Consider the following 26,785-nt stretch of genomic DNA (forward strand, 5'->3'; position numbering starts at 1 on the left):
AAGGACATTACAACCTGAAGATGATGGAATTGCCTTTTGTATGAAAATTGTTCTTTCATTTCTTCCACTTCTGAGGTTAGTAGAGCTGTATTGTCCAAAAAATAGAAATATCTGCTTACTGGGCTATTTGATTGTTTCATCACAGAGTCTTCTACGAGTTGTAGCTCAGTTCGCAAGCAGCTATACTACTTACTTGCTTAGACTAGCATTTCTTTTTTAGTTTATTTAAGGCAATGGCAGGTGAGGGTATGGAAACAGTTCTTCCAATATTTAGAAATTGAAAATGCCACACGGACCAAATGCATAACTGAAGAAGAAAGTATTTCCATTAAGTTGGCAATATGTGTTAGAGGTCTATTTTGGTTTTGCCACTGTTAAGACATGCAGTTTATTGTTTGCTGGGAAAAGGTAGTACATTTCCAGAAGTTGTAACTTCCATAATGGTTCTTCCTTTCTAGCACTTGCTGTTTCTGCTGATTGTTTGATTCTGTTAAACTGTTTACACTAACTCTGAATGACAGTGAAACAAATCTTGGTTGCTTTCCTAGTGACAGTTGCATACATTTACAGGAATAGTGGACCCAGAATAATCTGTCTATGCTTTGTGCTACTGTTGTAGATGTTAATAGTTGTTTTCCATGTTCTTTCAATTTCAGAACCTCATTGACAGGGCAAGTCTCAAATACAATCCAAGGCCGGGAAGGGTAAGCAGAACTTGTCACATAGATCAATATGATACATGGAATAATTTATTATACCAAAACTTTTGAATAGAAAGCACCTGAAATTGTTAGTCTAGTTTTCTGTATTTTAATGGTGCACATGCTTGCACATGCTAATAATGAGATTGTATTTATAAAAATCCTGCCACCAGTAATTTTACTGTATTTCTGTAAGCAACTCCTGTTTTAGTTCAGTAGAGTGTTTCATAAAAGAAGAAAATGTGTAGCATATCAGTTGAGTGGGCACAAAGTGAAATAGGTTTTATTCCAAGCAAAAAATAACTGTCTGCATTGTATGTTGGAATGGGCCCTCATTTGTATGCATTGTATGTTGTTTCAGATTATTATTTATGATATTTATGGTGACAAAAGTAAACAAGAGGTTCATTCGGATGTGCTAAATACCACGTCCTGGATCTTTCCCATTGGAGCATTACTTAGGATAATTAGAGGATGGTAAGAAATCCAGGTCATATTTAAATAGAGTCTTTCCAAAAGACTGTATATGTGTTTCTCTTGTATTTTCATTTCTTTTATTTATGACACACGTCTGATCTGCAAGAGTGTCTTTTTCTTTCTTTATAATTAGACTGATACCAATGAAAAAAGCATTAAACAAGGCTTCAAATGCTGCAGTACAAAAAAAAAAACATTGTTTCTCCTGGGATCTAGCTTCAAACAGAAAGTTTCTAATAGAACCGCAAGTATGTTTAGACTTCTTGCCTGAAGTGCTGAGACAGTACAGCCATAATCATCACTAGAAGCATGTGTATGCCAAAGAAAATGTTTTTTTTTTTTATAGTTCATTTTCATTATACAGTATCTGTTGCAAAAGGGCCATAAAGTGAACAATCTCAGCTGCTGTTTGTAATGTAACATTTAGAGAAATGTGGATAAAGAAGGATTATGCAAGTGCTTTTAAGGTAGATTTTGCAAGTGTTTCTCAGTTTGCTTTGGGAAGCTGGGGCTGGGACTGGGACCATGTCAGTTGTTGCATTGGAATTTAATTGGTGGCGCTTACAGTAGTTGTTTCTGACTGTCAGCCGTAGTAACAATGCATGTCACATTTATGCAGTTTTGAGGCAGCCTTGTTTGTTTTTTCATACATTTCTTTCACGTCCTAAGAAATACTGAATGCCATTATTAGTATGTATATGTTTTATGTCTTGCATAGTATCTGCCTGAACAGGACATGTTCTGATATGTCTAATGTATTTGTTCTGGTAAAATAAGGCTTTTTATTTACATTGTGTTTTAGCTGTATTTTTATACAATTAGTATTTTAAATTATGTTAATCTACATCCTGGAGGAGAACTGTGTATTTTACTTTTAAAGCACAGTAGTACAAGCCCCATATTTATCTACAGTGAATGTGACTACTGAGGGACAGCATGAGAAAGGTGTGATGGTTGGCTTGATAAGAAGAGCTCATTACTGAACTTTCCAGCAGATGTGCTGTATAAGTAGTCTTACCTAACAGCAACAACTCAGTTCATGATACTATTTTTACAGTTGGATTTTTTATGAGAAACCAAAGTTCCAGGGTCGGAAGTATGTACTAGAAGAAGGAGAGGCTGTGCTGGATCATCTTTGGGATCTCCCGGGCATGAAACATCACCGAAGAAACCTCACAGTTGGTTCAATCAAACACGTAACAAAGGTATAGACTTTGTTAATAATATACTCATATACATAATTAATTTCTGTTGGCAACAGTGGTGTATTACTAGCAATGGACAATGTGTGCATGCTGTGTTTCTCATTTTATTCAAATTTGCTATGAATCACATTTTTCACCTTCAAGATAAATTCCAGGGCTTTTGCTGTGCTAAATTTCCCTTTCTTCCTGAAGGTAATGAGCAGATGGATTATCTTTCTTTGCCACCACCTTTACCTGACACAGTGACTCCCCTGCTTTTAGATGTTTACCTGTCTGGTTAATTGAAATTAAATGGGATCAATTTGTATTTTTCCAAGTATTTATCTTAAGCTTAAGCTTATCTACTGTGTCTGTAGGGCTTCTGTTTCAGAAGTTAGTAGGTGGGTGTCCAATCCCATTTGTACAGCGTAGCCTCCAAAAATTACTGTCACTCCATCTACGGCTTTGTGCCATCTGTAGGGTTTCCATGTGGACAAGTGGTACACCTACAGCATCTGGCTCTGTGTACAGCCAGAAGTTTCAAAGGCGTTTTGTTGCAAAGATAGGAATCAAATGCCTAAAACTAAATATAATGCACCCATTGTTATTCAGTGAATGAGGAATATATTTACCAGATCTTGTGATTTAAGACTTAGTGCTCTTGTTGTTTAGCATAACATTCCAGTTATTCACAGGGCAATGGCCCTTTACTGCAAGTGAATTACCATTTGTATCGAAACGTGAAAGTTTTTCAGAAAAAATGGTGTTTCTCTGTTCTCTGCTGGTATAGAGGTCATTTTAAAATTGATAACCTTTTTGTCATCAATATAAGGGGAATAATGTCATAATTGGAAATACTTTTTCATTCTCTTAATGACTTAACAATAAATAAATTCAGAAGAGGCTGACTGAGGGCATGAATAATGAAGTTCACATTTATTTGAGTTAAACAAATTAAAAGCATTTGACCAATATGGACTATGAATATTGATCGGTAATGTGGAAGGCAGCTAAATAATTAAAGAAATTCCACAATAACATGTGGAACTATGGTGTGAAGCCAAGGGAAGCTGGGTGTGTCTTGGGTATCAAAGAAAACTCATGGATAGGAAAGACACTGTGGTTAGCTTCATCACGCTAGATAAAAATCTTTGTAATACAGCTAAGTAGGTTCGAGCATTGTTCTTCTTCCAGTATGTGGTTCATTCGTATGGAACATGTAGAGCTTTGTTACAGTACAGTAGTTCAGTAATCGACACTTTCTCGTGTAACTTAAACAGGGTGGTTGGTTGAGAGGACTTTTGCTGTTAGTCCATAGGGCTGTACGGAGCTAGTGTGGGTGTGGAACTCACTAAGCCGGGTTTTGTCCTCTCAACTTTGATTCATGAAAGCATCCCTCTTTTTTAGGTTATACTTCAGCTGCTGTGGAACTACTTTTAGAAGGTAGTTTGCCAAAGTGCTACCTTAGTTATTTATTTTTTTTTTGTAAACAATATAGGCATTGTTTTTAATTGACAAGTAGCTGTTTCTTTGTCAGGTAGCTCGTGTGTATGTGATCTGCAGGATCACATGTTTTACTGTCATGCTCTTTATCATAGGCTGGGTAGCTCAGTGGCTTTTCTCCTGCGTAGTTTGGTCATACTGGCTCTGTGTCCAGGCTGTCTGGTTTGTGTTCTGATTCTTCAAGTGGCTTTTTATGGTGCTTGTTTAATGGCTGCTCAGATGCCTTGAGTTAGCAGATTTGAAAATTGGCTAAATATTTGAGAACAAAATGGCTTGCCAAGAGAAGAATAACGGATGTTTACTAAAGAAACTGTAGGAGGTACATTTAATATTATTTTTATTTTTTACTGGCAGATGTTAGTTTGCTGAGAAACAGTCTGCCAGTAGCTTTGTGCTCTGATTTGGCTTCAAACCTCCACAAAAAGCAAAGATTTTGTTAGCTTTGTGGTTAGCTTGTGGCTTGACTTACTGTGGATATGCATTAGATGTATCCATGTGTGTTTAATTTGAAGAAACTTAGGAAGGGGAAAAAAAGATCCCAAAGGAACAGATCGTGCAACTATAAAATGAAGACCTATTTGAAGTAATGAGGAGTCAGAATTCCACTAAGCCTAGACACATGTTGACTTGCCTAGCAAAATCTGCCTGCACAAGCAGGTTCAATGCAGCTCCTGCAGCACAGTCTGTTTAGCCAAGTCAGTTCTCTGCATATATTGATCTTATGGAATTGGAGGGTTTTTTTCTATCTGTTTCTAGAAGCCCAAAGAGGGTGCTAAATGTTACTTTCCCAAAAACAAGAGCTGAGAAGAGTTGCTGATGTTTCCATTCTGGAGTAATCTTGTAAACCACTATTTTGCAAGGTGACAAGAGATTTGAAACAGCAGTTTATAATCACTGTCTGCAAGATGGTTAGGCAGGGAATAACTGGATTCCTTGCGGACTCTCCTTAAGCAAAGCTCTTTGTAATGGGAATGTTCACAGTATTACATGAAGGGTATGTTTCTTTTGTTTGTGTGGTTTGCTAGGTGAAAAAAAATTATTAATCCAAGCAGGGACTATTTTGTCAGATGCTATAGGAAGACACCCAACAGCTTCAGATTACCTCATTTTCTATTTTGGTATTTACAGGACAATAATCATTAATTTCCTTAATATTATTTTATTTTACTACCTGTCGTGTTGAGTTCTGTAGTTTGGTTTGATGGTGATGGGTGGTAGCAAGAGTGGTAGAAAGCAGGAGAACTGGGAGAAGGAATTATGAATGGGTAAAAATGCTGAAGGGCCAACAGAGAGTAAGATTTAAAAAATTGCTGCAGAAGCTGACGTGTCCTAAGGACAAACTGTGTATTAAAAGTAAGATGCGTGTCTAGACTGTATTAAAAACCAATCGTGTGAATACCAGAACTAATTAGGCCAGGTCTTCAATAGACTCTTCTCTCATCATTGTTTTTGCATTTAGCTTAAGAAGCCAGACTTTAGTAATTCTTTGTCCTGTTGTTGACATGAAAGGCTACCTCCTTTAAATAGGCTATTCTGATAACTTCAGTCACCACAGCTTACAGGAGAAGACCTAACAGTGCTGAAATTATTTAGCCCTGTTAGGGCTGTAACCCTAGATCCAGAAGAAGGGTAAACAGCCGAGGCCACCTTGAGGGGGTTGAAGGCCCTAGGTCTCACTTCTGGTGGAGCTCTTGGTTGGACTAGGAAAATGGGGGAGATGGCACCTAAGAGTAGTATTTCATGCTAAAGTCTTGAGGGTCGTCTTAACCCTCTTCAGAGGAAGCCTTAACCTTTCTGCTGAGGGCCGTGTTACTGTTTTCGAAGTGTCTGTTCTCTGCAAGCTAGCATGAGTATTCCCTGTGCTTTTGTAAACATCTCTGCTCCCAAAAGACCACGAGGGAAGCATGGGCACTCCAGGATGACTGTGTGGAGGTAGGAGACTACCGCAGAGTAAAGGAAGACAGTGGGATGCCTGGAGGCTGTGACCTACCTAAGCATTTGCTGGTTGTGTATTATCATTGGAAATGAACACAGCTACCTAATCTGTTTGCTGTGCTTTTTATTTTGGTTTTGCCTGATGTGTCAGTAGGATAATGAATATGACAAGAGTTTTGACTGTTTGTAATGGGGGTGGCAGGGCCAGGGGGCTATAGGGAGGAAACTTTCCAGTTTTGGATCTGGCCTGAAACACTGTGGTAATAGTTTTGCATGTGGGTATCTTATTTCAAAATCTTGACGCCTTGCAAATTAAATGGCTTCAGACTGAAGGATCTAGTTCCCAACCTGAATGCTATCGTATTTGTGTGGTTTTCATTTTGTTTCTAAAGATGGTGGCTTTATTAGGAACGTTAAAGAAGCCTCTGAAAGTAATGATGCCTATTAAATATGCTCAGGCAAATATGAACATGCTAGGGCAAATACTTAGCAAGCTAAAGTTTACATGCTTAAATTATATAAATTAATGGCATAGTATTCGAGTGTACATCTGCAAATACATAGTGTTCACCTCATATAGTAATAATAAATTTTACCGTTTTCTGCAGTCTGTGAATTAATATATGTAAATTGAACTCAGTATTTAAGTCAAAATATATATTCGTGACTTTACAAAAATGTGCTTAGAAAATATGTTTGCTTGAACATGTTACTACCTTTAAAAATAGATATTTGAATTGCTTTTGATGAAGCAATTTACTATGTTACTCAGTTTACTATGTAACACTTCGTGAAAGGACTTTGTGGAATTACTCTAGTACACACAAAAATGCCATCACAATGAGTACAGTTTTTTTATGACTGTCAAAATCGAGCTGGAGAAAGATGGTGATATATAGGAGAGATTTTATTATGAGTGCTTGTGCTTTATCTACCCTTTGGAGAACTGCTACATTCTTCATCTCTTGAGGTGGAGCCTGTCTTCTGAGCTTCAGAGTCAGGAGAGCAGACTTGAAAAGAAAATGTAGACTGGCTTTTTCCAATCTTCAAATGAAAAAAAAAAACAAACCACCCAACAAAAAACCAAACCTCCTACTGAATTAAAATTAAACATACTCTGTCTCATATTCTGTCTGAGCCCGCAGGCAAATGTACTTTATTTTGCCACTTGCCTAGTCTTGTAGGTACTTGGTTTCAGAATTTATCTGAAACCATTAAGAGTCTAGCATCATTATTTGTGGAATTCTTATAGGTGCAACTTCCAATTTTCCATGTCAAGCTTTACTGTTGGATTCATAGCTTTCAGCCTTATCACATATCAGGTATTATTAGAAAAAAACACAAACTTCCAATATTTCTTAACTGTGATTTAATAAGAGATATATATATATGTGTGGAAACTATGAGGAAATTTGATTTTATTTTTTTTTAAACTTGTCTAGCAATACACTTAGAATTGAGGAATGGTGTTCTTAGCACCTTGCCATAAAGTAGCATTGTACTGGAAAGTCTTTTTTCTTAGTTTTTCTGGGTTTGCTCATCTGAAAACAAAAATTCTGGTATTGCAGTTTTTGTTCTAAAAACAAATAGTGTTGTATTGGGTTTGTGTGGCAAGGTTTTGGTAGCAGGAGGATTACAGGGGTGGCTTCTGTGAGAAGCTGCTAGAAGCTTTCCCCATGTCCGATAGAGCCAATGCCAGCCAGCTCCAAGATGGACCCACCACCAGCCAAGGCCGAGCCCATCAGCGACAGTGGTGATAATGCCTCTGGGAGAACATTTCAGAAGGGGAAAAAAAGTTGCTGGGGCACAGAAACTGCAGACAGAGAGAGGAGTGAGACCATGTGAGAGAACCAACCCTGCAGACCCCCAGGTCAGTGAAGAAGGAGGGGGAGGAGATGCTCCAGGCGCCGGAGCAGAGATTCCCCTGCAGCCCGTGGGGAAGACCACGGTGAGGTAGGCTGTGCTCCTGCAGCCCAGGGAGGTCCACGGTGGAGCAGATATCCACCTGCAGCCCATGCAGGACCCCACACTGGAGCAGGTGGGTTCCCAAAGGAGGCTGTGACCCTGTGGGAAGCCCGTGCTGGAGCAGGCTCCTGGCAGCAGGACCTGTGGTCCCATGGAGAGAGGAGCCCATGCTGGAGCAGGTTTTCTGGCAGGACTTGTGACCCTGCGGGGGACACACGCTGGAGCAGTTCGTGAAGAACTGCAGCCCGTAGGAAGGACCCAAGTTGGGGAAATTTATGGAGAACTGTCTTGCATGGGAGGGACCCCACACTGGAGCAGGGGAAGAGTGTGAGGAGCCCTGCCCCTGAAGAGGATGAAGCAGCAGAGACAAAATGTGATGAACTGACTGCAACCCCCATTCCTCATCCCCCTGCACCACTGGCGCAGAGGAGGTAGAGAAAATTGGGAGTAAAGTTAAGCCCAGGAATAAGGGAGGGGTGGGGATAAAGTGTTTTAAGATTTGGGTTTATTTCTCGTTACCCTACTCTGGTTTGGCAATAAATTAAGTTAATTTTCCCCAAGTCGAGTCTGTTTTGCCCATGACAGTAATTGGTTGAGTGATCTCTCCCTGTCCTTATCTCGACCCATGAGCCTTTTGTTATATTTTTTTCTCCCCTGTCTAGCTGAGACGGGGAGTGATAGAGCGGCTGCGTGGTGCTTAGTGGCTGGCTGTGGTTAAACCATCACAAGTGTGCATTGTTTGCAAGGTACAATACAGAGGAAACACAATTGTGCATGAGGGACAGTTGCCAAAACATTATACTGTGTTACTTCAGGTCTCATGAGGAAGGTGAAATAATATTTTGAAGTCCATCTATTATAATTGCCACATTTATTGCTGACAGTTAAATAACTACTGAACAAACTTTGCTAACCAAGAAGAGGTATATTTCTAGGCGAGATGTTACTCCATCATTTGAAAGCTCCACTTAAAAACCTATGTGAAAAAGGAGAGCATACAGGTGTTGTCATGAGATGAGGTGCTGTAACTTTAAGAGCTTTTGTGCCCTGTTGCTGGGTTTCTCTGCAAGCTCTTGTGTTTTGCCTTTTGTGTGTGGCAAAAGCCACAGGCCGTGTGGGAACTCTGTCATGATGTGACCCTGCCTGGGTCCTCAACAGATCCAGTAACCACGTGCTTCTCTGAGGGCACCCTCAGGGACAGCTTCTCATCCCTCTTCTCTAGTGCACATGCAAGGGGCATCTTCCTCCATGTTTAGGACTTTTGGGGTCTCTTTATGCTGTCCAAGCCCTTTGGCCTAATGCAAATGGGGCCCTGGGTCAGGAGGATAAGGGTAAGGGTGCTGTGAAGTTACTACCGAGAACTTAAGGTTTCCGGCTACAGCTGAGCAAACCCTGTAAGCACGTGAGCCGTGTTTCACTGTAACAGGACTGTTCTATAACGCACTGCTGAAGCAAGGCCTTATAGAAGATCCTCATTGATTCATGATGTGTTTGAATGCTGGGAAAGAAAGTATTGGCGATGCATTTTATATAAATATTATGAAACAAGTGTGGTTCAATAAAATCCCTGCAAATTCTAGAGAAGATCATGTGTTCAACAAGTTTTTCTCCAGCATGGAATCTATCTGTAGAAAACCTCCAGTAAGGTAACAGAGGTTGTTGCTCGGTAGTAACAGGAAAATTGCTCAAGTGTCTACTTAACAAAACAAACTTTTTCTAGTACTGTTCTTTTTCTTTCTTTGTCTAAAATGCAGTAGGTTATTTAGCATGACAGAAAATTGAACTCATACAGCTTGAAACTATAGTCGGATATATTACAGAGCCTAATTACCACTGAGGGAGGGAGGCAGGAATGTAGTAGATATTCTAGAAAGTTTTAGTTATGCAAGCATCATATGTATCTATACGTGTGTTATGGAAGCACTGTCTTTAGAAAAAAAAGTCAGCAGTATTATATGCATAGTTTATCTATCAGTAAATATTGTCAGATCCTTTACTTGGAGAGTATTTAAACTGAGCTTTTTGAAAGTAGCCCAACACGCATAAATGCATAGTTTTCTTTGAAAGTTGGTGGGAGCTGGAAATTTACTTCCCTTAGCTTTTCTAAAAAATCCAGTCTTCATTTAAAAAAAACTAAAACCCTTCCATCATATGAAGCCTGGGGTTAGGTTAGAAGGGTGAGAAGACAGGGGAAAAAAGAAGGAAACATTGCTGGTCCTTCCCCCGCTGCAATGGGGCAGACTCTGCAAGCGTGTGTAAGCCTTACCCTTTGATTTGTTTCCACAGGATTGTGGCGTTCCAGAGGTAGAGTTCTGCCTGGCAGCTGGTGGTACAGAGGGACTTCCTATCCACATACAGAGTGCAGTTGCCAATTTAGAAGAACTGGATGTTGAGAAAAACCCTTCTATAAGAGTCAAATCAGGAGTGTGAGTACTGAATCTTTGTAATAGCAATTTGCCAGCCGGTAGAGGAGTAACATCATGGGATGAAATTCAGGGAGTGATAGGAACAATATTTGGGGGGTTTTGCTACAAATCAGTTAACATACACTAGACATTCCCAGCTCTACACTCCAGCATTGTGCTTTGTGGGCTTCTGGTAGTGGAACCAAATTTTTGAAGGCATTTTTCTTCTAGCTGCTGACAGAAGTCTTTGTTAATTCCATCTTTGAGTAGCTTTATAAATAGAAACAGTAGCTCAGCTATAATTAGCTTTTAGTTCATTGGAGAATACTATCTCCCTAGTCACCTATCCTGTTATAACTATAACACTATGGCTAAATACCAGAAAATGAATATTACATCATCCCAGCATTTCTCAAGCTACAGCCATATCCTGACTTTCTGGAGAGAGGTGATGCAATATGATACAGTCCCCTTGGTAGCCCAGCATTTCCTGTATTGAGCAGAATAGCCTGTTTCCTGGGTAAATGGCCAACACTTCACAGTTCCTGAAGTTTAGGAGTTCTGCACCTCTTCTCATAAATCATTGCAGAATGACATTAGCTATTCTAAGAGTCTTGAGTTTGCCTTTCCATGTGAGCCAAGCCTTCCTTCCCACAGTCTTGTGATATGTCTGTGAAGCTTGAGGTGGTGAAGGAATTAAAAACAGTCTTGTCTTAGTTTTGATAGAACTTAGTATAACTTATAACTGCTTATGTTCTGTGTGTGTAGTTTTAAGAAAATCATTCTCCATATGGCTCAATGCCTCTTCCCCCATTCCTTATTTGGTCTACTAACCCTGTGTCCAACTTCTACATTCAGCTTTCTTTTTGACTTAAAACAGTCTGAAGGAGTCTAAGCATTTTTAATCTTCATGTCAAAATTAAAATAGCCTGCTTTCCAGAGGAGTGCTGTAAATCATTTTATTGTAATAACTTCCACTGAAAAAACAAAGTGGGATTGATGTTAGAAGCCTTTTAATTCCTAAGGTGACAATCCAAGGTAAAATTTGATGCAAGTGTCTCATCCTCCATACTGACATTGGTTTTGTATACTCATAGTGTAACAAACTGGCATCTTAAAGTAAGGGAACAAATTAGTAATTTTCTTCTCTTTCATTTATGTTTAGCTTGGACTGAGAAAAAGTATCTAATCTTCTTAGCATTGACTTTGCCAGTGTATTTAAATATAGCTTCGTTTTGATGTGCTGGCAGTATCTAAAACACATTATGTAGCTCTTATGAGTACAAAAAGGAAATTAATTTTAATAGGATCTTTGTATTTGTAATCTATCTAATGAGATTAAGTCCTTTATCCTTATTGTTATAGATGGCTTGCTTATTCAGATTTTAATTACAAGGGAGAGATGAAGGTTTTGGAAGAATGCGATTCACCATCTGAAATTCCTTCAGCAGATGTAAAATCTCTGCGTCCCTTAAAAATGGTGAGGACTTCACAATTATCTAATAAGTTGTGCCTTCCTTTTCCTATTGTTGCTCCCCCAAAGGTTTTGATGTAAATATAACTTATGTTCCAACGTCCTTTCAGGGTTAATCCTTATACACGTAACACTCATCTCACACCATGGTGCATTTGCAGTGTTGTAGTGGCATGGCAGTCGCCATGGCTTGCTGGGCTTCTGTGTCTGCCCAAGTAAGACCACATAGTCAGAGGGAGCACCTGATTCACTAGGACATCTTCCTGGGAAACTGCTGCTGTTAAGTACAGATCAAATAAGACAGAACTGAAAGGCTTTTAGTTGTATTGCAGCCAACACCAGTTCATTAACTAAAAAAGCTCTTCAGAAGTTGTTGATTTTTTCTTTTTAATGGTACAGCTAGAATCTACTACTGCACCACTTGGGAGGTGCAGCTAATTTTTGTTTGGATAGACAGCATGTAGATCTAAATATGAAAGAAGTGTGGAAGGGTGTGGCAAGTGCTTCTACTGTACACACAGCAAGCCTACAGAAAAGGAGTTTAAAAGCCACAAAGGAATAAGACCCAACAGCTGTCTTTTTATTCACTTGTGGGAGGTAGGTGTCTTACTCCCTCACAGAACATCATTCACTAACATTTCCAGACAAAATGCATTTGTTGTATTTATTCTTTGACCATAGACATGAATATGTCTGCCTATATTTCCTCTTTCTTCTGGTGTTGATAGTTCCTTAATGTTCCACCATTTGTGCTTAAGAAACTTGAAATACATACAACAAAGCTTTAAAAGTTAATTTTAAAAATTGGTCAATATAAATTAGTTTAAAAACACATAGTAAATGTTTGCTTTAGATTGCTAATAGACAATGAAGGAATATTTTTAAATTGCTTGCACCCCTACAGGCTTGTCAATGCACTGATTTGTTCGTAGGTCAGGTTTATAGTGTCCCTGGCTTTTATGAATTATCAGAGTATTTAAATTAGTGTTCGATTTGGCCAACTGAAAATGGTGAATATAATTACAAAAACTTCATGCTCTGATAGTACTATAAAATATGTGTCAAAGCGTAACTTTAAGTTTTATATGAATACCTTTTCTTTTCCCCGTCTTTTTTTAGGGTGGACTAAAGGTACAAATGCCAATGAATGTCAAGGTAAGCACTCAGGACATTGAGAATAAAATATGAGCACATTGGAAATAAAAATTTATTTAAGCTGTTTTCTTTTTGTTGGGTATGTGATGTTTGATTAACTATTCAGTGTTTGCTGCTGAAGAAAAATTCACTAATGTTGTGAGGTCCACTTTCTTACTAGTGTTTCATGAGATGTAAAAGTAGTAGTAATTCGGTTTTTATATATTAGGAGAATGTAATTTGCTATAGAACATTTGTAAAGGTTTTACAAAATAAAATTAGTTTTTCTGACTGACACGTCAGTCACTGTAATGGAAAGGGATCAGGATAGATTTTCCCATTTAACGTACCAAGTTTAAAAAAATGAGGGCGGGGGGAGGAAGAGGGCAGGAATAAAGGCCCTTCCTTCCTATACCCAATCCCAGTACTAGAGTTGTGAGTCAGACCGTGACCCTTCTGTGATTTGAGGAGCAGAAAGCTAATCCAGAGTTATTGCTCCTTTTCCCTCCTTTATCTAGTTCTCCACAAAAATTCTAATGCTCTCGGTAACTTTTAACTATACAAATACATGCAAGACTTGGGCATTTTTCTAATAAATATTGCAATAAATATTAATACTATTAATAGCTGATCTGTGTGATTTGACAGATGACAAACCTCAAGGGCGTGTTAACTGCAGCCACTGAAATAACTTCAGCAAAGTACAGAGAAAGACCTCTTGTCTTCTTTTGAATGATTAAGCTCAGTATGTCTAGCTGTGACCAGCTAGGATTCAGTGCAGGCTAATATACACTGCCCAGGCACAGGATTACAGGATAAGTCACAATCATATAGCCACAGAGTGCATTTATGTATATAGAATTGTGTGAACAATTATCCTTCTGTGGAAATGTCTGCAAATAGCCTGACAAGCCTATCTAAATCCAGATAGGGTCTCTTCAGCTTCTAGGGCACTCAGGAATCAGAAGGGCTGAGATCACAACCCTGCATTTTCTTCATAGTGATGGCTTGTTGGAGGGGGAAAAAGGTGTCTTCCATATACTGTAGCAGTACACGCCCCCAAACTTCAAATTACTATTCAGGGCATATTCAAGGCATTGTTCAACATCATGTTTTCTAGATAATAATATATGAGAAAACCCACTTTGGAGGATGGTCCAAAGAGTTTTCAGAAAACATCAGTTCTGTTCCAGGTCTGTTTGGTAGTGAAGAGGAGTTTCAGGAAATTGGATCAATACGTGTAATTGGTGGAGTGTAAGTATATTTCCCGTTTATATTTATTTACTTTAAAATAGGAAATCATAACTAAATGCTAAGAAGTGCTACCCGAGGGATGATTAGAATCTCTCACTGGTAAAATATTTTTAAAAGAACGGAATATATATTTCTTTTGTCAATTATCAGCCTTGGATAAAACCAGCTCTCCACATGGGTTATCTATCTAAGAGAATATAGGAAGATTAAGTGTGTGAGAGGTGTGAAGTCGGTGTTTACCATTTGGATGCCAATAAACTAGGCCACTTTGTGCTTAATGACAGCATTCACACAGAGCTTTAATTTATATTGCTTTATACTTCTGGTAGTCTCTACTTAATTTACTGAAATGACCTTGGGTAGGTGTGGTCAGTCTTCAATTTGACATTTTAATGCCTCTGAAATCTATAAACTGTTTTATTGTTTTAATGGTTTTCCTTTGCCACCTGTTGCATGTTATATGGAATTAAGAATCTACCCTTATTTTCCATTGTTGAGGCCTTGGATTGATTCTGTGTTGCCCCACCCCTCTCTCTGTCATACACACACATGCACAAAAAGGGCTGTGTAACACAGTCCTTAGGTGGACTACTCAGGAGGTAGGCTCAGCTCCAGCTATTCTAGAGAGATACCAACCCCACGCATTGTTCTTTCAGCCTCTCCCGAGACCCAACAGGATAGGACTGCTTGAAAGCATGCAGGATTGTTGCTTCTGCCAAAGAGCATAGGAATAAAATAGTTTTCAGAAACTTTTTTTTCCTTAGGGGGATCTCAATTCTAATACTTCAATATAAAGATTCAATAACATACATCCTTTCAGGTTGTTGTCAGAATCTTACAAGCACTAAATTCAAAGTAAACTTAATTGTGCATACTCACATAATCTGTTCATAAATACATTATGTATTTGGTATCTGGGAAGCCTCAAATTATTAAAAATCATCCTTCTGTCTGTTGTGGCAGCTTTTATTTTTAATACTGCGGTAACTTAAACAGCTGAATTAATGTAAACCAAATGCTACTAAAAGTAAAACTATCCCTGCCTGCCAAATTTCAGTGCCAACAGAATTTGTACAGCAGTTCTAGTACTTACAAGGGAGCTTTAATGAAAGAAATGCTTACAAGAAAGGAGAGGGAAGCACTTTTTCAAATTAAGATCCATTAGAGCTTTCAAAGTTGATGTGGAAATGCCTTCTTTTAATCGAGCCTTATCTATTTGTTCAAAATACTTTAAAAAGTTTTATTTCCTTAGTGTTAAAACATATTCCATATGCAACACATTGTATATATTCAATTCACTTGTCTATTCATATATATGTGTTTTTAGATTAGAGCAGGAAACAACATAAGCGGGTGAAATTTTGTTCTGCTAAAATCCATTAATTTTGTCACCAGCTCCAGCAAGGGTAGAATCTCATCATTTATTACTACACTGAAGAGATCTACTGCTTGGTTTTTGTCATTGACAGTTAGTGGCTTACAGTGTTTTGGCCACTAGATGTGTACTAGCCTCTGTAGTAGCAAATATTGGTATTGGGAATATGGCTGACTGAGAGGAGGTACATGGAGAAGCGTTACACAAATAAAGAGTTGTTGGAGAAAGAATCACATGGTGGGGCTTTGATCCACAAAGAAGACTTTAATGGGTGCCTGTTGTGATTTCCAACAAGCATTGCTTTGTTTGTTAGCTGAGTCTGTGATACTCATTTTAGTGTTCTTAGGATGTTCTCTTCCCCTTTTATTTGTTATGGAAAATCATGTGTGAGGTTGTTTTGCTTTTAGTTATTTCTCTTTCTTTTGTTGTATGGTTGCTGTAGATGGGTTGGCTATAATAAGGAACGCTACAAAGGCCGTCAGTACTTGCTGGAGGAGGGAGATTATGAAGACAGACACTCGTGGGGTGGAACTGACAGTGTCCTCCTGTCTTTCCGGTTCCTTCAGGCTGTAAGTACTTCCATGAATTTCGCACAAATTATGCACAGTTCTATACATAAAGAGGGATGTTATTCTTCATATATGGTACAGCTCTCTTGGGTTTAGTCATTCCCATCTTTTATCCAAGTTCATTCTCATTCTTTTCATACTTGCTGAAATTTAGACTGTACTGTATACATTGTAAAGCAGAAGCAGGTTCTAAATAGCCTTTGTAAAGTTCATACAAAGGATGTTTCGAGCAGAATTCCTTGTCTACCTGCCAGATTTTCCAAGTATCTCACTTCTGCATTTCAACCTATTTGAATCTCTAGAACAGAATTTTCTTAAAAGTTTAACATGCATAAGTACAGTGCAGTTCTTTATTAAAATAAAAATAGCTATTCAACACAGCAGCTGTTGCAAGCCTTAAAACAGCATCACCCTCTGTCTCTGTGATTTTTGTGCCAGAAAATTTTGGCAGCAAAAAATAATCATGGTGAAAAAATCCCTGCTACTAAAATGTGTTTAATGGGGGCAAAGATGAAATAATAATAAAAACTATATCAGAGTTCAGTGTTGGAAGGAAAGTTAGACTTTTCAGTCATGGGGAAACATGGGATTAGAACTTCTTTATAATTTCATTTGGTCTGGCTGTTTTTTTGTTTGTTTGAGGATTTTTTTTTTATTATAATAGGAACTCTGTGATCTTTAAATACAGCTGCAAAGAGTGGCTGCTTTTGAAAATTAGATTGTTCACTCTGAGATTACTCAGTCTTGTATACTCAGATTACTCATCTCCTCATCTGAAGAGATGTGATATTCCTGAGCCAGGGATTTTGTGAAGTTTGAAGATAGGCATTTAGAGCAAAGTCATTGTCTATTTAAAAAAAAAAAAAAGTTAATGTGAACCCAAAAAGGCCGTGCTGAAATTCACAATTTGCAGTTTTGATTTTTATGAAAGGCACCTAGGAGAAGGTGTATTTATAATCAGAATCTATCACATAATTAAAATAAAGATAGGAGAATAAACTGAACTGAAGAAAAACGGCTTTCTCTAAATAATTTATTTTCAGGTTTCTGAGAAAAACAGGCAGGAATTTTCTTCTAACTCCTCATTCTGAATGTGCAGAATCCTATTCGATTACTGACTAGTTTTTCTTTCTTTTCAAGCTATACATAGGATACTTGAGTAACTTAAATTGATCTTTTTAAATCTTCTTGGCAAAGGACATAATTACAAGCTTAAAATTGTGCATGGGTCTAGCAGGGATGACCTTCCACGTGTATGCATGTGTTTAATTTGACTCAGGCCTAGAACAGTCAGGATGCTCAAGTCATTTTAAAAACATGTATTGTTCGCATTCATCTATCAACATATATCATTCAAATTGGCATGTAAATATATATCAATATCTACATATTGATAATAAAAGTGAAGTAATACTTTTCCTCAAATTGTAGCATAAATAAGGGAATGAGCTAGTTGCCAATAAAATGACTAATGGCACTGGCATTTTGTTTTTCAGCTTGACCAACAGATTGACTGCCTCTCTCTGACATGCAATGCATAGGTCTGTGTTCAGGCTTGCCATATGCTCCCTTGGTGACTTTGTATACAATACTTAAGGTCAGGATTTTAAAAACATTTTAGTACCAAACTCTTGTTTGCAAGGGGACCTAGGCAAATATCCAAAACTAGTTCTGTGTTCTTAAGGCACAGCGAACATACTAACTCTTCTCAGTAATCTCAGAAATTCTGTCAGAAGTGCGGTCAAGGTTGCGAGGGTCTTGGTCTCTGTGTGGGTGTTCCTGGATATCAGATCTTTGTTGCTCTTCCCTAGAAATTCTGTTTTAGTCACATGAACTCAAGAGTCTCTGTAGAAGATGAAGGATTTTGTGAAATACGTAGCCCAGTTGCATTATTCATAGTCAGCTTAAGTAGGGAGTGGGACTGGGTATTGACCCTGCTCTGCATACGTCCTCACTGGTGTGGTCTCATGTAGGGGCCAATCCAGCTAGATTTTTCCCCCCCCCCCCCCCCTCATGCGTGACACCAAGTGACCTTGACTGTTGGCTTTAAGGCCAACCCAGACCTGAAAACAATTTAGCCTGGCTCACACAGCATGAAGCTGAAGCTAATGAGCCCTGTGTACCTGAGTCAGCTCCAGGTAGAGTCGGATCAAATGTCTTTGTGCCATGCTCCCAAAGCAGGGAGTGTGGTACAGAAGCACGTAAATGGCTCTGCAGAGAGCTGGGCTGGGTATGGTGTGCCTCATTATCCTGTGTCAGTACAGGCTCTGTCAATGTGGCTTAGTACTATGCAAAGCTATTCAGATGTTCCTGCACCACGACGCTCAACATGACAGGTTCCACCAGAGCTTATTAGTGCTAGGAAAATCCAACCCATGTTTCTGTACACATACCAGTGACTGCAGTTGAGCTGAGGCACGAATTTTAATTTCGTGACAAATCAGAAAGGTTAGACAGACATTGCACATAAAAGAGATCCCTCTCACTGTTGCAAGTCACTCCTCCCCACACACTGGTGAAGATGTACACGCATGTAGGCATATTGCAAGAGCTTTCAGTTTTTGTCTGTCATAAATATTTCTGCTATGAACAGTCACAAGCTCTAATGTGGAGATTCACAGAGTGTTTTGAAAGCAGAGATAGAAAGGACTTGTAGCATTGTTTTTTCCAGTGTACTGCCAGCTCTGTTATCAGCATCTATATTGGACACACTGGAGTCAAATACACGGCTCGTTCCTGAGGGCAAGACAGCAGTTTGTGCTGTGTGCTGGTTTGGGGAACAGTTCCATTTGCTTCTTTTCTGCAGTTTCAAATGAGAGAATCTGTGAAACTAGAGTTTGCCCGTGGCTGTCATGATCAGGGAAAGAGCGAAGTTTCTGAGTCTTTTTCAGTGGAACAGAGTATGTTGCCTTTGGAGCTTTCCCACTAATGTTTTCAAGTCCGTTTTTAAGTATTTCTCCTATTGCTTATTGTAAGAGCTGTAGTGAAAATTTGGGGAGGGAAAACTGATGGCTGAATTTGAAATGTTTTAAATGTAATTACAATTCTTGATATATTACAGTATTTTAAATTTAGTCAAAGAAGTTATGTGCAGATTTGATCTAAATGGCTTTTCCGGAACTCCTAGAAAGTCATTGCTTTAGGACTGTTAAGAGTAGCTGTTTTTCATTTGCACTAAAACTGCACTAGGGGTTTTGGGTTTTTTTTTTCTAAAAAGCAGTCTGAAGCTGCGGTTGTTCATGATGATTTTGCCAAACCTGGCACTTTAATTTCTTGCATATATCTGAAGTAGTTGCAGCTTCTTAAACAAATAGAAGGAGGAGATGGTCAACATAGTAGGAAAACCAGTTTTACTACAGAATTTGTTCCGTCACTTTTTAGTGTCCTGTAAACAATGCAGAAAGCTTGAGCCACATTGTATTCATTCTAAAATTGGTTTTCATTATTCATTGTGATTGAATCCTGTACAAAGGCATGGTGTCCTCTAAAGAGCCTGTTTGATCAGGTTCACCTGACCAAATGAATCTGGCTGCATGCTTGGCCTGGCCGTAATTTCTAAGTGCTTTTTGATTGTTTTAAGTCTTTGTTTTCTCAGTGTAGCCTTCAGCATACTGCTCTCTGGTTGGTAGCTTTTAAGAGCTGCAACAGGAAGTATTTAGTGTAATAATTCCTGTGATGGTGTCCTCATGTTTGTGAATCTGTTTTGGCTCTTGTATTTGCTTGATAGACTTTTCTGTTGTTCGCAAGACTTGCTTATTTTCAACGTGTATCATTGCTGAATGTTTCAAAAACACTGAAATTTAATTGAATTCATGCTTTTTGTTAAATGTTAAAGGTATAAAGTGAATGGATTGTTGTTTTCCATTTTCCCAAGCAGTGACTGAACTGTGTGCTTAAAATTGCTAAGCAGTTAAAAAGTTGGAGATTTGAAACCCAAATTCAAATAATCTGAAGCTGTGCAAGTAATCTGGTCAAGCAACTATGCTAGCTGTAAGCATAAAGCAAGATAAGAGAACATGACAATGTCATGCAGGACTTATTTTATAGCTATAGTGATTAGTCATACAACGTATGTATCCAAAAGAACTACAAACCCCTTGTGCTGGAAAGGTGATCTTGGCCAGTCTTTTCTTCTCCATTATTATTGCCTTGCTGCTGGGAAGGGATGAGGAAGGAGAACTTGAAGTAAAAGACCACGGTCATGGTAATGCTTGGAGTAGTCATTTGTGAAGCTGTTGGAAGCTAAATCCCCAACCCTTCTCTTTCCCATGCAGGCATCTTTGCACTCTCAGTCATCCTTGTAGAGGAGAGGATGGAGCTCAGGGGCAGTAGGTTCTTCCTCTCTTCAGTGGAAACCACTGAATGCCATATCAGATTGCCAGGCTTCCAGCTAGATGTTTCAATGCCAAAATATCCCATAAAGATCCACACAAGGGACCTAAGTCCCTTCGCTGCTTTATAAAACACTGTCTTTCAGGCTACAACTCTTTTTCCAAAATGTTTTATGTTGTGAAGCGTCAATGAGCTGTGACAGCTGTCTTCTAACTCCTGTGCTGCCTCTTAGGATTTCATAGAGTCATCAGTGGCACTTTTTCAGTCTGATGATGAAGATGGGAAAGCATTAGACATCATCAATGAAGAAATCCCTGATCTGGAGCAGGCTGGATTTGGCCCAGAGACGAGGTCGATTCTTGTGAGAAGTGGAGTGTAAGTCTACTGCAATACATGGATGGAAGTATTAAGTATTTTTGTGCACGGTTGGGTTTGGGTACATCTTTTGACAGAATGTATTTCACGTGGAACAGGTGCTAAACATTTGGGGGAGAACAATGTTTCTTGCACTTTCCTTGGTAAACAGAATTTAAAAAAACTTTTTAGTTTCTCTAAATTTCATGCCTACACCTTGATTTGGATCTGGGCATTCTTGTTACTAGAGAAAGCTTGTGATGTCCCTCCAAAGGTCACACAGACTGCAGTTTCATGACACAGGAGCTTTGGCAGTAATACAGAAAGATTTTAGGTATATTAAGAACTGGGATACCTTTTGGAACAGGTGCAGCCTGTATAGAAAGGATGAGCTGTGCCTTACTCGTAATAAAGTCAGGCTGCTGGCACTGAAAATTAAAATACTTTTTAGAGAACTATTTAAACTAAAAGCAGAGGGTTACACTAACAGGTGTGGAAGAGTACCTGGTTCAAGCTGATACAGCCTACAGGGTGGACTTGGCTAACTTTCGGTGAGCGTATGTGAAGTCCAGGAGGAAAGTAAGCAGCACAGTTGCAATAAATAAGGAGGGTAAATTAGACCGCCTGCAATGTCTGTTGATGAAGATATGCAGTATTAACTGATGCAGCAAGGACAAAAGTTACAAGTGCTAGAAGCCTAAAAAACAGTAGGGGGGAACTAGAATGCTTGGCGTGAAGTGACAGCTCTGATATAGCAGATACCACAGAGATTCACAGGAAGGATAAGCAGAGGAGCTACCAACTCTACAGGAATGATAGAGTAGGCTATTATAGGCACAGGAGTGGTACTGTACATGAAGAATTATATCAAGTGCTAAAACATAAAATACGTTATGGGAAAAGAGTACTATGGAATCATGTGGGTGGAAATTCTAGACTTTAGCAGTAATTTTAAAAGTGCAGTATTAACATTGTCATGCCTACCATAATGGTGATGGTGATAGGTATCAGCAACTGTTAAGTGAGACTGAAAAAGCTTCAAACTTAGGACAGGTAGCAATAGAGGGGGATTTGAACTGCTCACATAGGGACTGGATATCTCTTGATATCTCATGAGTGTCTCATGAGGTTGAGATACAAGGATGAAAGGCTGGGACTCAATTTGGAGAAGAGTTGGCTGAGGAAGGATACAAATGAGATCTGCAAAATCCTGAAGGTTGTAGACAAGCTTAAGGCAGCAGCATTCACAGAATCCTGTGTGCCAACAATTGGGAGATGCTTTACAGAACTAGCTGAAGATTGCTTTAAAACAGATTTAGAGTGGGGAGCAAAAAGTGTTTCTTACACCGGAGGCAGCGAATTTCTGGAATTTGCTGCTAAAGTAGGCTGTGGTAGCAGATAGCACCAGGAGGTTTAAAAAAAGCATTAGACTAATGACAGATTCATAAACAGGTGCTAAAAGGACTGGGAAAGGAGGTGCCCTCTAATGTCCCTAATATAACAGTCTTGGGTGCCAGGTGACTAAGAGCGGAATGCACCACCAAAAGTGGCCAAGTTAGCAGCACCTCTAACTAGTCTCCAACTACTTCTGCCATTGCCAAGAAGCATTTGTGCAGGGCTAGGGGGACCCTCAGTGTCACGTAATTGGGGATTTCTTCTTAAATTGTAACAGGCAAAGCAGGATGGGAGAAGCTTGAACTGCCAACCATTGCAAGCTTTTGCTTTATCTCATCCTTTCAAGACTTCCTCATTTACTTCTCTTTCTTCTTGCACCATTTTTCTTAAATAAAACTGGAAAAGTTGGAAGAAAGCCCTGCCTGGGGGGATGCTGAATAAGTAAAAGTTGAGCTGAGAGCGATTCAAAAACTTGTCAATTAAATGTCTTCCCTCTGGGCTTCTGAGCAAGGCATCATCTCATGGTGAATGTATATTTGATAGAAAGGTAGATACCCAAAATAGTGTGTTTGTCAAAGTAGTGCTTGCAACGTAAAAGCAGAAAATCAAGTGTGTGACAATTTTGCGCCTCTCATTGGGTTTGATGTTACACTGTCAGATGGACTTATCAAGAAAACTCAAAAGTTGTTCTGTTTAACTCATTAGTATGTTCATCGAACTACACAGAAAAATGTGGTGTTTTCAATTTAATTTTTGTGTCGTTCTCCAGGTGGGTCGCATATCAGCAGAAATATTTCTGTGGTGAACAGTATGTATTGGAGAAAGGAAAATATAAATGTTTCTTTGACTGGGGAGGATCTAGTAAAATCATCATGTCAATTCGACCTATTAAGTTGGTGAGTTACTAGAACCTGTTAAGGGGCAAACTTTAAAAGAAATGAGGCCTTTGGAGATCAGAGTGTACAATAATGTTATCATGTTGGCTATGCTGTTTAATCAGTTTTTCTGTTTACTTGGAAACAAATTAAAGACCCTTGTGGATGACATATAATGAGGCTGTTCAGGATGGAGGCTGAAATGGACACTCTGGATCTTTCTATCTGTTGAGAAAATTGTCGGGGAAACTTCATAAGAAGAACTTCCCTTTGGCAAATTGCATTCGTGGAAAGAATAACCTGGCCTGGAAAGATTAATTTGCCTTAAAACACAGTAATTCCTAATGCCTAATTGATAATGGATATAAAAATACTTGAGAATTTATCTGGCCTGTTTCATTGTTGTATAGTAGAGGTCTGATTTATTTTTTTTCCCTATTTTTATGCTAAAATATTTGTAGTACATATAGTGAATAAAGACAGGAAATATTTTTATCTGTTATTAAATCCAAGGTAGTGCAACTTGCCCAAATAAATTAGTGCCAGAACTGTCAAAACCCTAATGCAAAACAAAAACAGTCCTCAGTAATGAGTATATAGTAAATGACACTACTGCACTGAAAATAGGAAGGGAACAAACGTTTAACCTTACTTTGAAGAGCATGTGTTGAAAGAGGTGTCCCATTCTTCTGTTGTTTTTAATTCTGTCTTTTTTTCCAAGAAATAGACTCAAAAATAAATATAGAGACATTTACATGGGCTCTAATCCACATTGTATGAACTAATTAATGCTGACGCAAGTTCTCTGTGGAAAGGGACTGAACTGTCAGGCAGGTAGTCGTGAGCTTACAGGCAGCTGGTGGCAGAGGCTGGGGAAGAGAATTGTGCCAAGAGCATGGGAAGTGTGTTTTTCTCTGCTCTTGAGTTCATAATTAACAAATCTCAGGAACTTGACATGTGTTCTAGGAAATTAATTGTAATTAATTTTATTTATTTATATGCATGTATATATATTATTGCAGGAACCGCTTGGAATGAATGAGCCTCCACATTTGGTATGTTGACATTACAAACAGTCTCTAGTTCTAAACTACATTTAATAATTAAATACAGGTAATGTTGAATGTCTCGCTTCAGATGATACCTCAGTATTATCATCTCCATACAGCTGAGTATTGACTGAGGAAACTAGTAGATGTATAAAGGTTGAGTCTGCTAATGTTCTACTCTTTGCTTTATTCCAGATCATACCTTTCACTATTCTGTCCTCAAAAATGCAAGTAGTTCAGTAGGTTTTGAGTGACTTTGGGTCTCTGTAATCTTTCTTTCCTCTTTCTGGAAACTCACTATCACATGCATTTATCCTTCTCTTTGTGGTATATATACTTTCCATTATTTTGCATTATACCTGGTTTGTCACTTTGTTGTTCATGTATAAGGTGAAGAAGAGAGTATAAACTGCAGAAGATTGAACTGCACTCTCCAAACCTGCAGATGCATCAACAGGGGAAGTTGGTTTTTTTTAGTCTTGGATGTTCGTAGCTCATGCTTTTCTCAATCATGTATAGCTGCTCCTCTAGCAGCAGGCACCACTTGTTCTGTGCTTCCCTTTTCCTCACAGAACATATGACCTTAACTGAACACATCCTGATTATAACAAATCTGTTATAAATCTCTTCTATGATACATTTTAACTATTTCCCTGAAAGTCATGTCTGACTTGGTGACAACTTAGGAAGAGAAAGTGGTCCCTATAATTCACTTCTAGTCTCAAGAACAAGTTAGTTTAGGGTTTTGCACTTTTGGTTGTTATCTGACAAGGTTCTGTTCCATTAATGTACCTTTGTGATATCTTTCAAAACCAAAAACCTTCTCTTAAGTGCTCATCACGAAGGATGGTCTGTGTCTCCCGCAACATTCTGTCCCAACAGGGCTCTCCTCCCTTCCTGCGTGAGTTGTTTGATTTCTTTTTTTCTGTCCTGGAGTGTGCTGCTAGTATGGTTGATGATCTAAGTTGTTATATTGCTCTCTCTATGACATACTCTTAATTAGGCAAATTTGGAAAACTTTTATTTCAAGAAACAGGACTCTTTTACAGACAAAAGAGACTTTAGAGCTCAATGGTTCTGTTTCAGAAAACTTAAGTATTTTGTCATCTGGACACAATTTTGCTCTTTCTTGCTTGGAGGGGTATAATAGCCATAAGCGCATGAGAAATACATACATTGTGTTACTTAGCAGGTTGACCAGTTCTACAATTTTGCAATTAACCCAGGACTACAGGAAATGTTTCCTGTCTGAAGACATAATTGGTGTATTATTTTAGTCCTAAACACTGATTTCCTGCCAGACCTATTCATATGACAGTTTGCGGCCAATTCAAAAGACTTGCAAGTATGTTCACAGGAAGGCCTTGGTAAACGATACCAGATAAAATAACCAAATCAGATGAAACCAGTGGGATCCAAACAGCTGAAAATAATTTTCTCTTCGTCTTCAACTCTTCTACCATTTCAGAATCTCCCAAAAACTATTCTTTGAGTGCTTTAATCCAGTTTTGCAGACCTTTAAGATCAATTGAAACCCTTGAAATTTCAATAAATTGTGCTTTGCAGTCTTTTTATTTCCAGTGATACGTGAAAAAAATCTCTGTGTGTGTATATGCACAGTCACCTTTAAATGCTGACATGTACTAGATTGTGGTTTGCCTTTTGGGTTCTCTAATAGCAGTATTAACACCATTTTTAAAAAATAGTATCCTGACTTATGATAATCCTGGTTTTCATAGGATTCTGCCCTAAAGCTAGGAAAGGAAGAACATCATTCATATTGCTACAATTATTTTAGGAGGGGAAATACTTTGAGTATGTTTTTTTATGGGAAAACATTTAATCGCTTAGGATAAGTAAAAAAACGGTCTTTTGGAGAAATACAAAAAATTTCCCATTCAGAGTAAAATCAAAGTTGCCATGCATGCAACAATCTCTTAGTTTGTAACTTCAAAGCATGGTGCGTATGAGCTGGCAAATCCTTAAGGAGCCTAATGTTTGACCCTTGTATAAGCCATATACTGGTTATTTTGAATGATTATACATTCTTCTACCTTTAATAAACATATGTCTGAGCTAAGGGAACTGTTTTCACTGTCTACAAGAGTGTGTCTTTTTTTCACTTCTGTTTTTAGTTGCTCATCAGAAATTGAAAAGCAACTAATTTTTTTTAAATGTCTCGGTAACTCCCATGACCTTTTCCTCTTGCCAGGATCCATAATAAACAAAGTACATATAATGTAAGAATGCCTGAAATCACCAACTCTAAAAAGCCATTCATTTTATTTATTAAAAATAAAACTGGGTTTTGCCCAGCAAGAGCAAAGCCTCTTTTAATAGCAGCTGACTTGTACAGGTGATTTAGGAAGCAGAGATGATTGCTGTGATAACTTGTATTTGTATTTTCAATACTTTTTAGGAAGCAAGACCTCATATAGTAAATGTCAAACCCTGACAAAGTAGAGATAGCTGCAGTTTGAGACTAATTGCAGATATGCAATGTTTTCACTAAGGAATCAGTATTTCACCCCAGCTTTTGTCAAATTAAGACCATCATTCATTATTAGATACAATCTGTGTAAAAATGAGTTACAGGCCTTTTCTAAAAGCCTTGCATAGCATCTGGCCTGTGCAAGAAAGACTGTGTGTATATATATATTCCTTTATAAATAGCTTTGCGATAAGTGGGTAGAAAATACTATGTAATTACAGCTTAAATAGATGCTTTGTGATATAGCAGTGCAATTATATTTACAGAAAAATCAGTTATACTTTATTCATTATATTGTAGCTGATTAGTGTTC

General features: G+C 38.4%; 1 protein-coding gene across 4 annotated transcripts in view; it reads left to right on the forward strand.

The window, feature by feature from the left end:
* CRYBG3 (crystallin beta-gamma domain containing 3) overlaps positions 1-26,785 on the forward strand; it is a 97,986-nt gene that overhangs the window by 49,490 nt on the left and 21,711 nt on the right. For 3 of the 4 annotated variants that reach the window (XR_003924399.1, XM_030020890.1, XM_030020891.1), the window contains 11 exons: positions 657-704; positions 1,063-1,178; positions 2,236-2,383; positions 10,052-10,191; positions 11,536-11,650; positions 12,764-12,799; positions 13,899-14,032; positions 15,850-15,976; positions 20,541-20,683; positions 22,827-22,953; positions 23,955-23,987. Coding sequence is in view for 2 of the 4 variants with exons in the window: in XM_030020890.1 (XP_029876750.1) it covers positions 657-704; positions 1,063-1,178; positions 2,236-2,383; positions 10,052-10,191; positions 11,536-11,650; positions 12,764-12,799; positions 13,899-14,032; positions 15,850-15,976; positions 20,541-20,683; positions 22,827-22,953; positions 23,955-23,987 (1,167 nt within the window). In the remaining 2 variants the exon portion in view is untranslated. Of the gene's footprint in view, positions 1-656; positions 705-1,062; positions 1,179-2,235; positions 2,384-10,051; positions 10,192-11,535; positions 11,651-12,763; positions 12,800-13,898; positions 14,033-15,849; positions 15,977-17,472; positions 17,574-20,540; positions 20,684-22,826; positions 22,954-23,954; positions 23,988-26,785 lie in introns of those variants that run through there. The other variant, XR_005932909.1, reaches the window with a different exon arrangement.

This window comes from Aquila chrysaetos, chromosome 7 (assembly GCF_900496995.4).
Source record: "Aquila chrysaetos chrysaetos chromosome 7, bAquChr1.4, whole genome shotgun sequence".
Taxonomy (NCBI): domain Eukaryota; kingdom Metazoa; phylum Chordata; class Aves; order Accipitriformes; family Accipitridae; genus Aquila; species Aquila chrysaetos.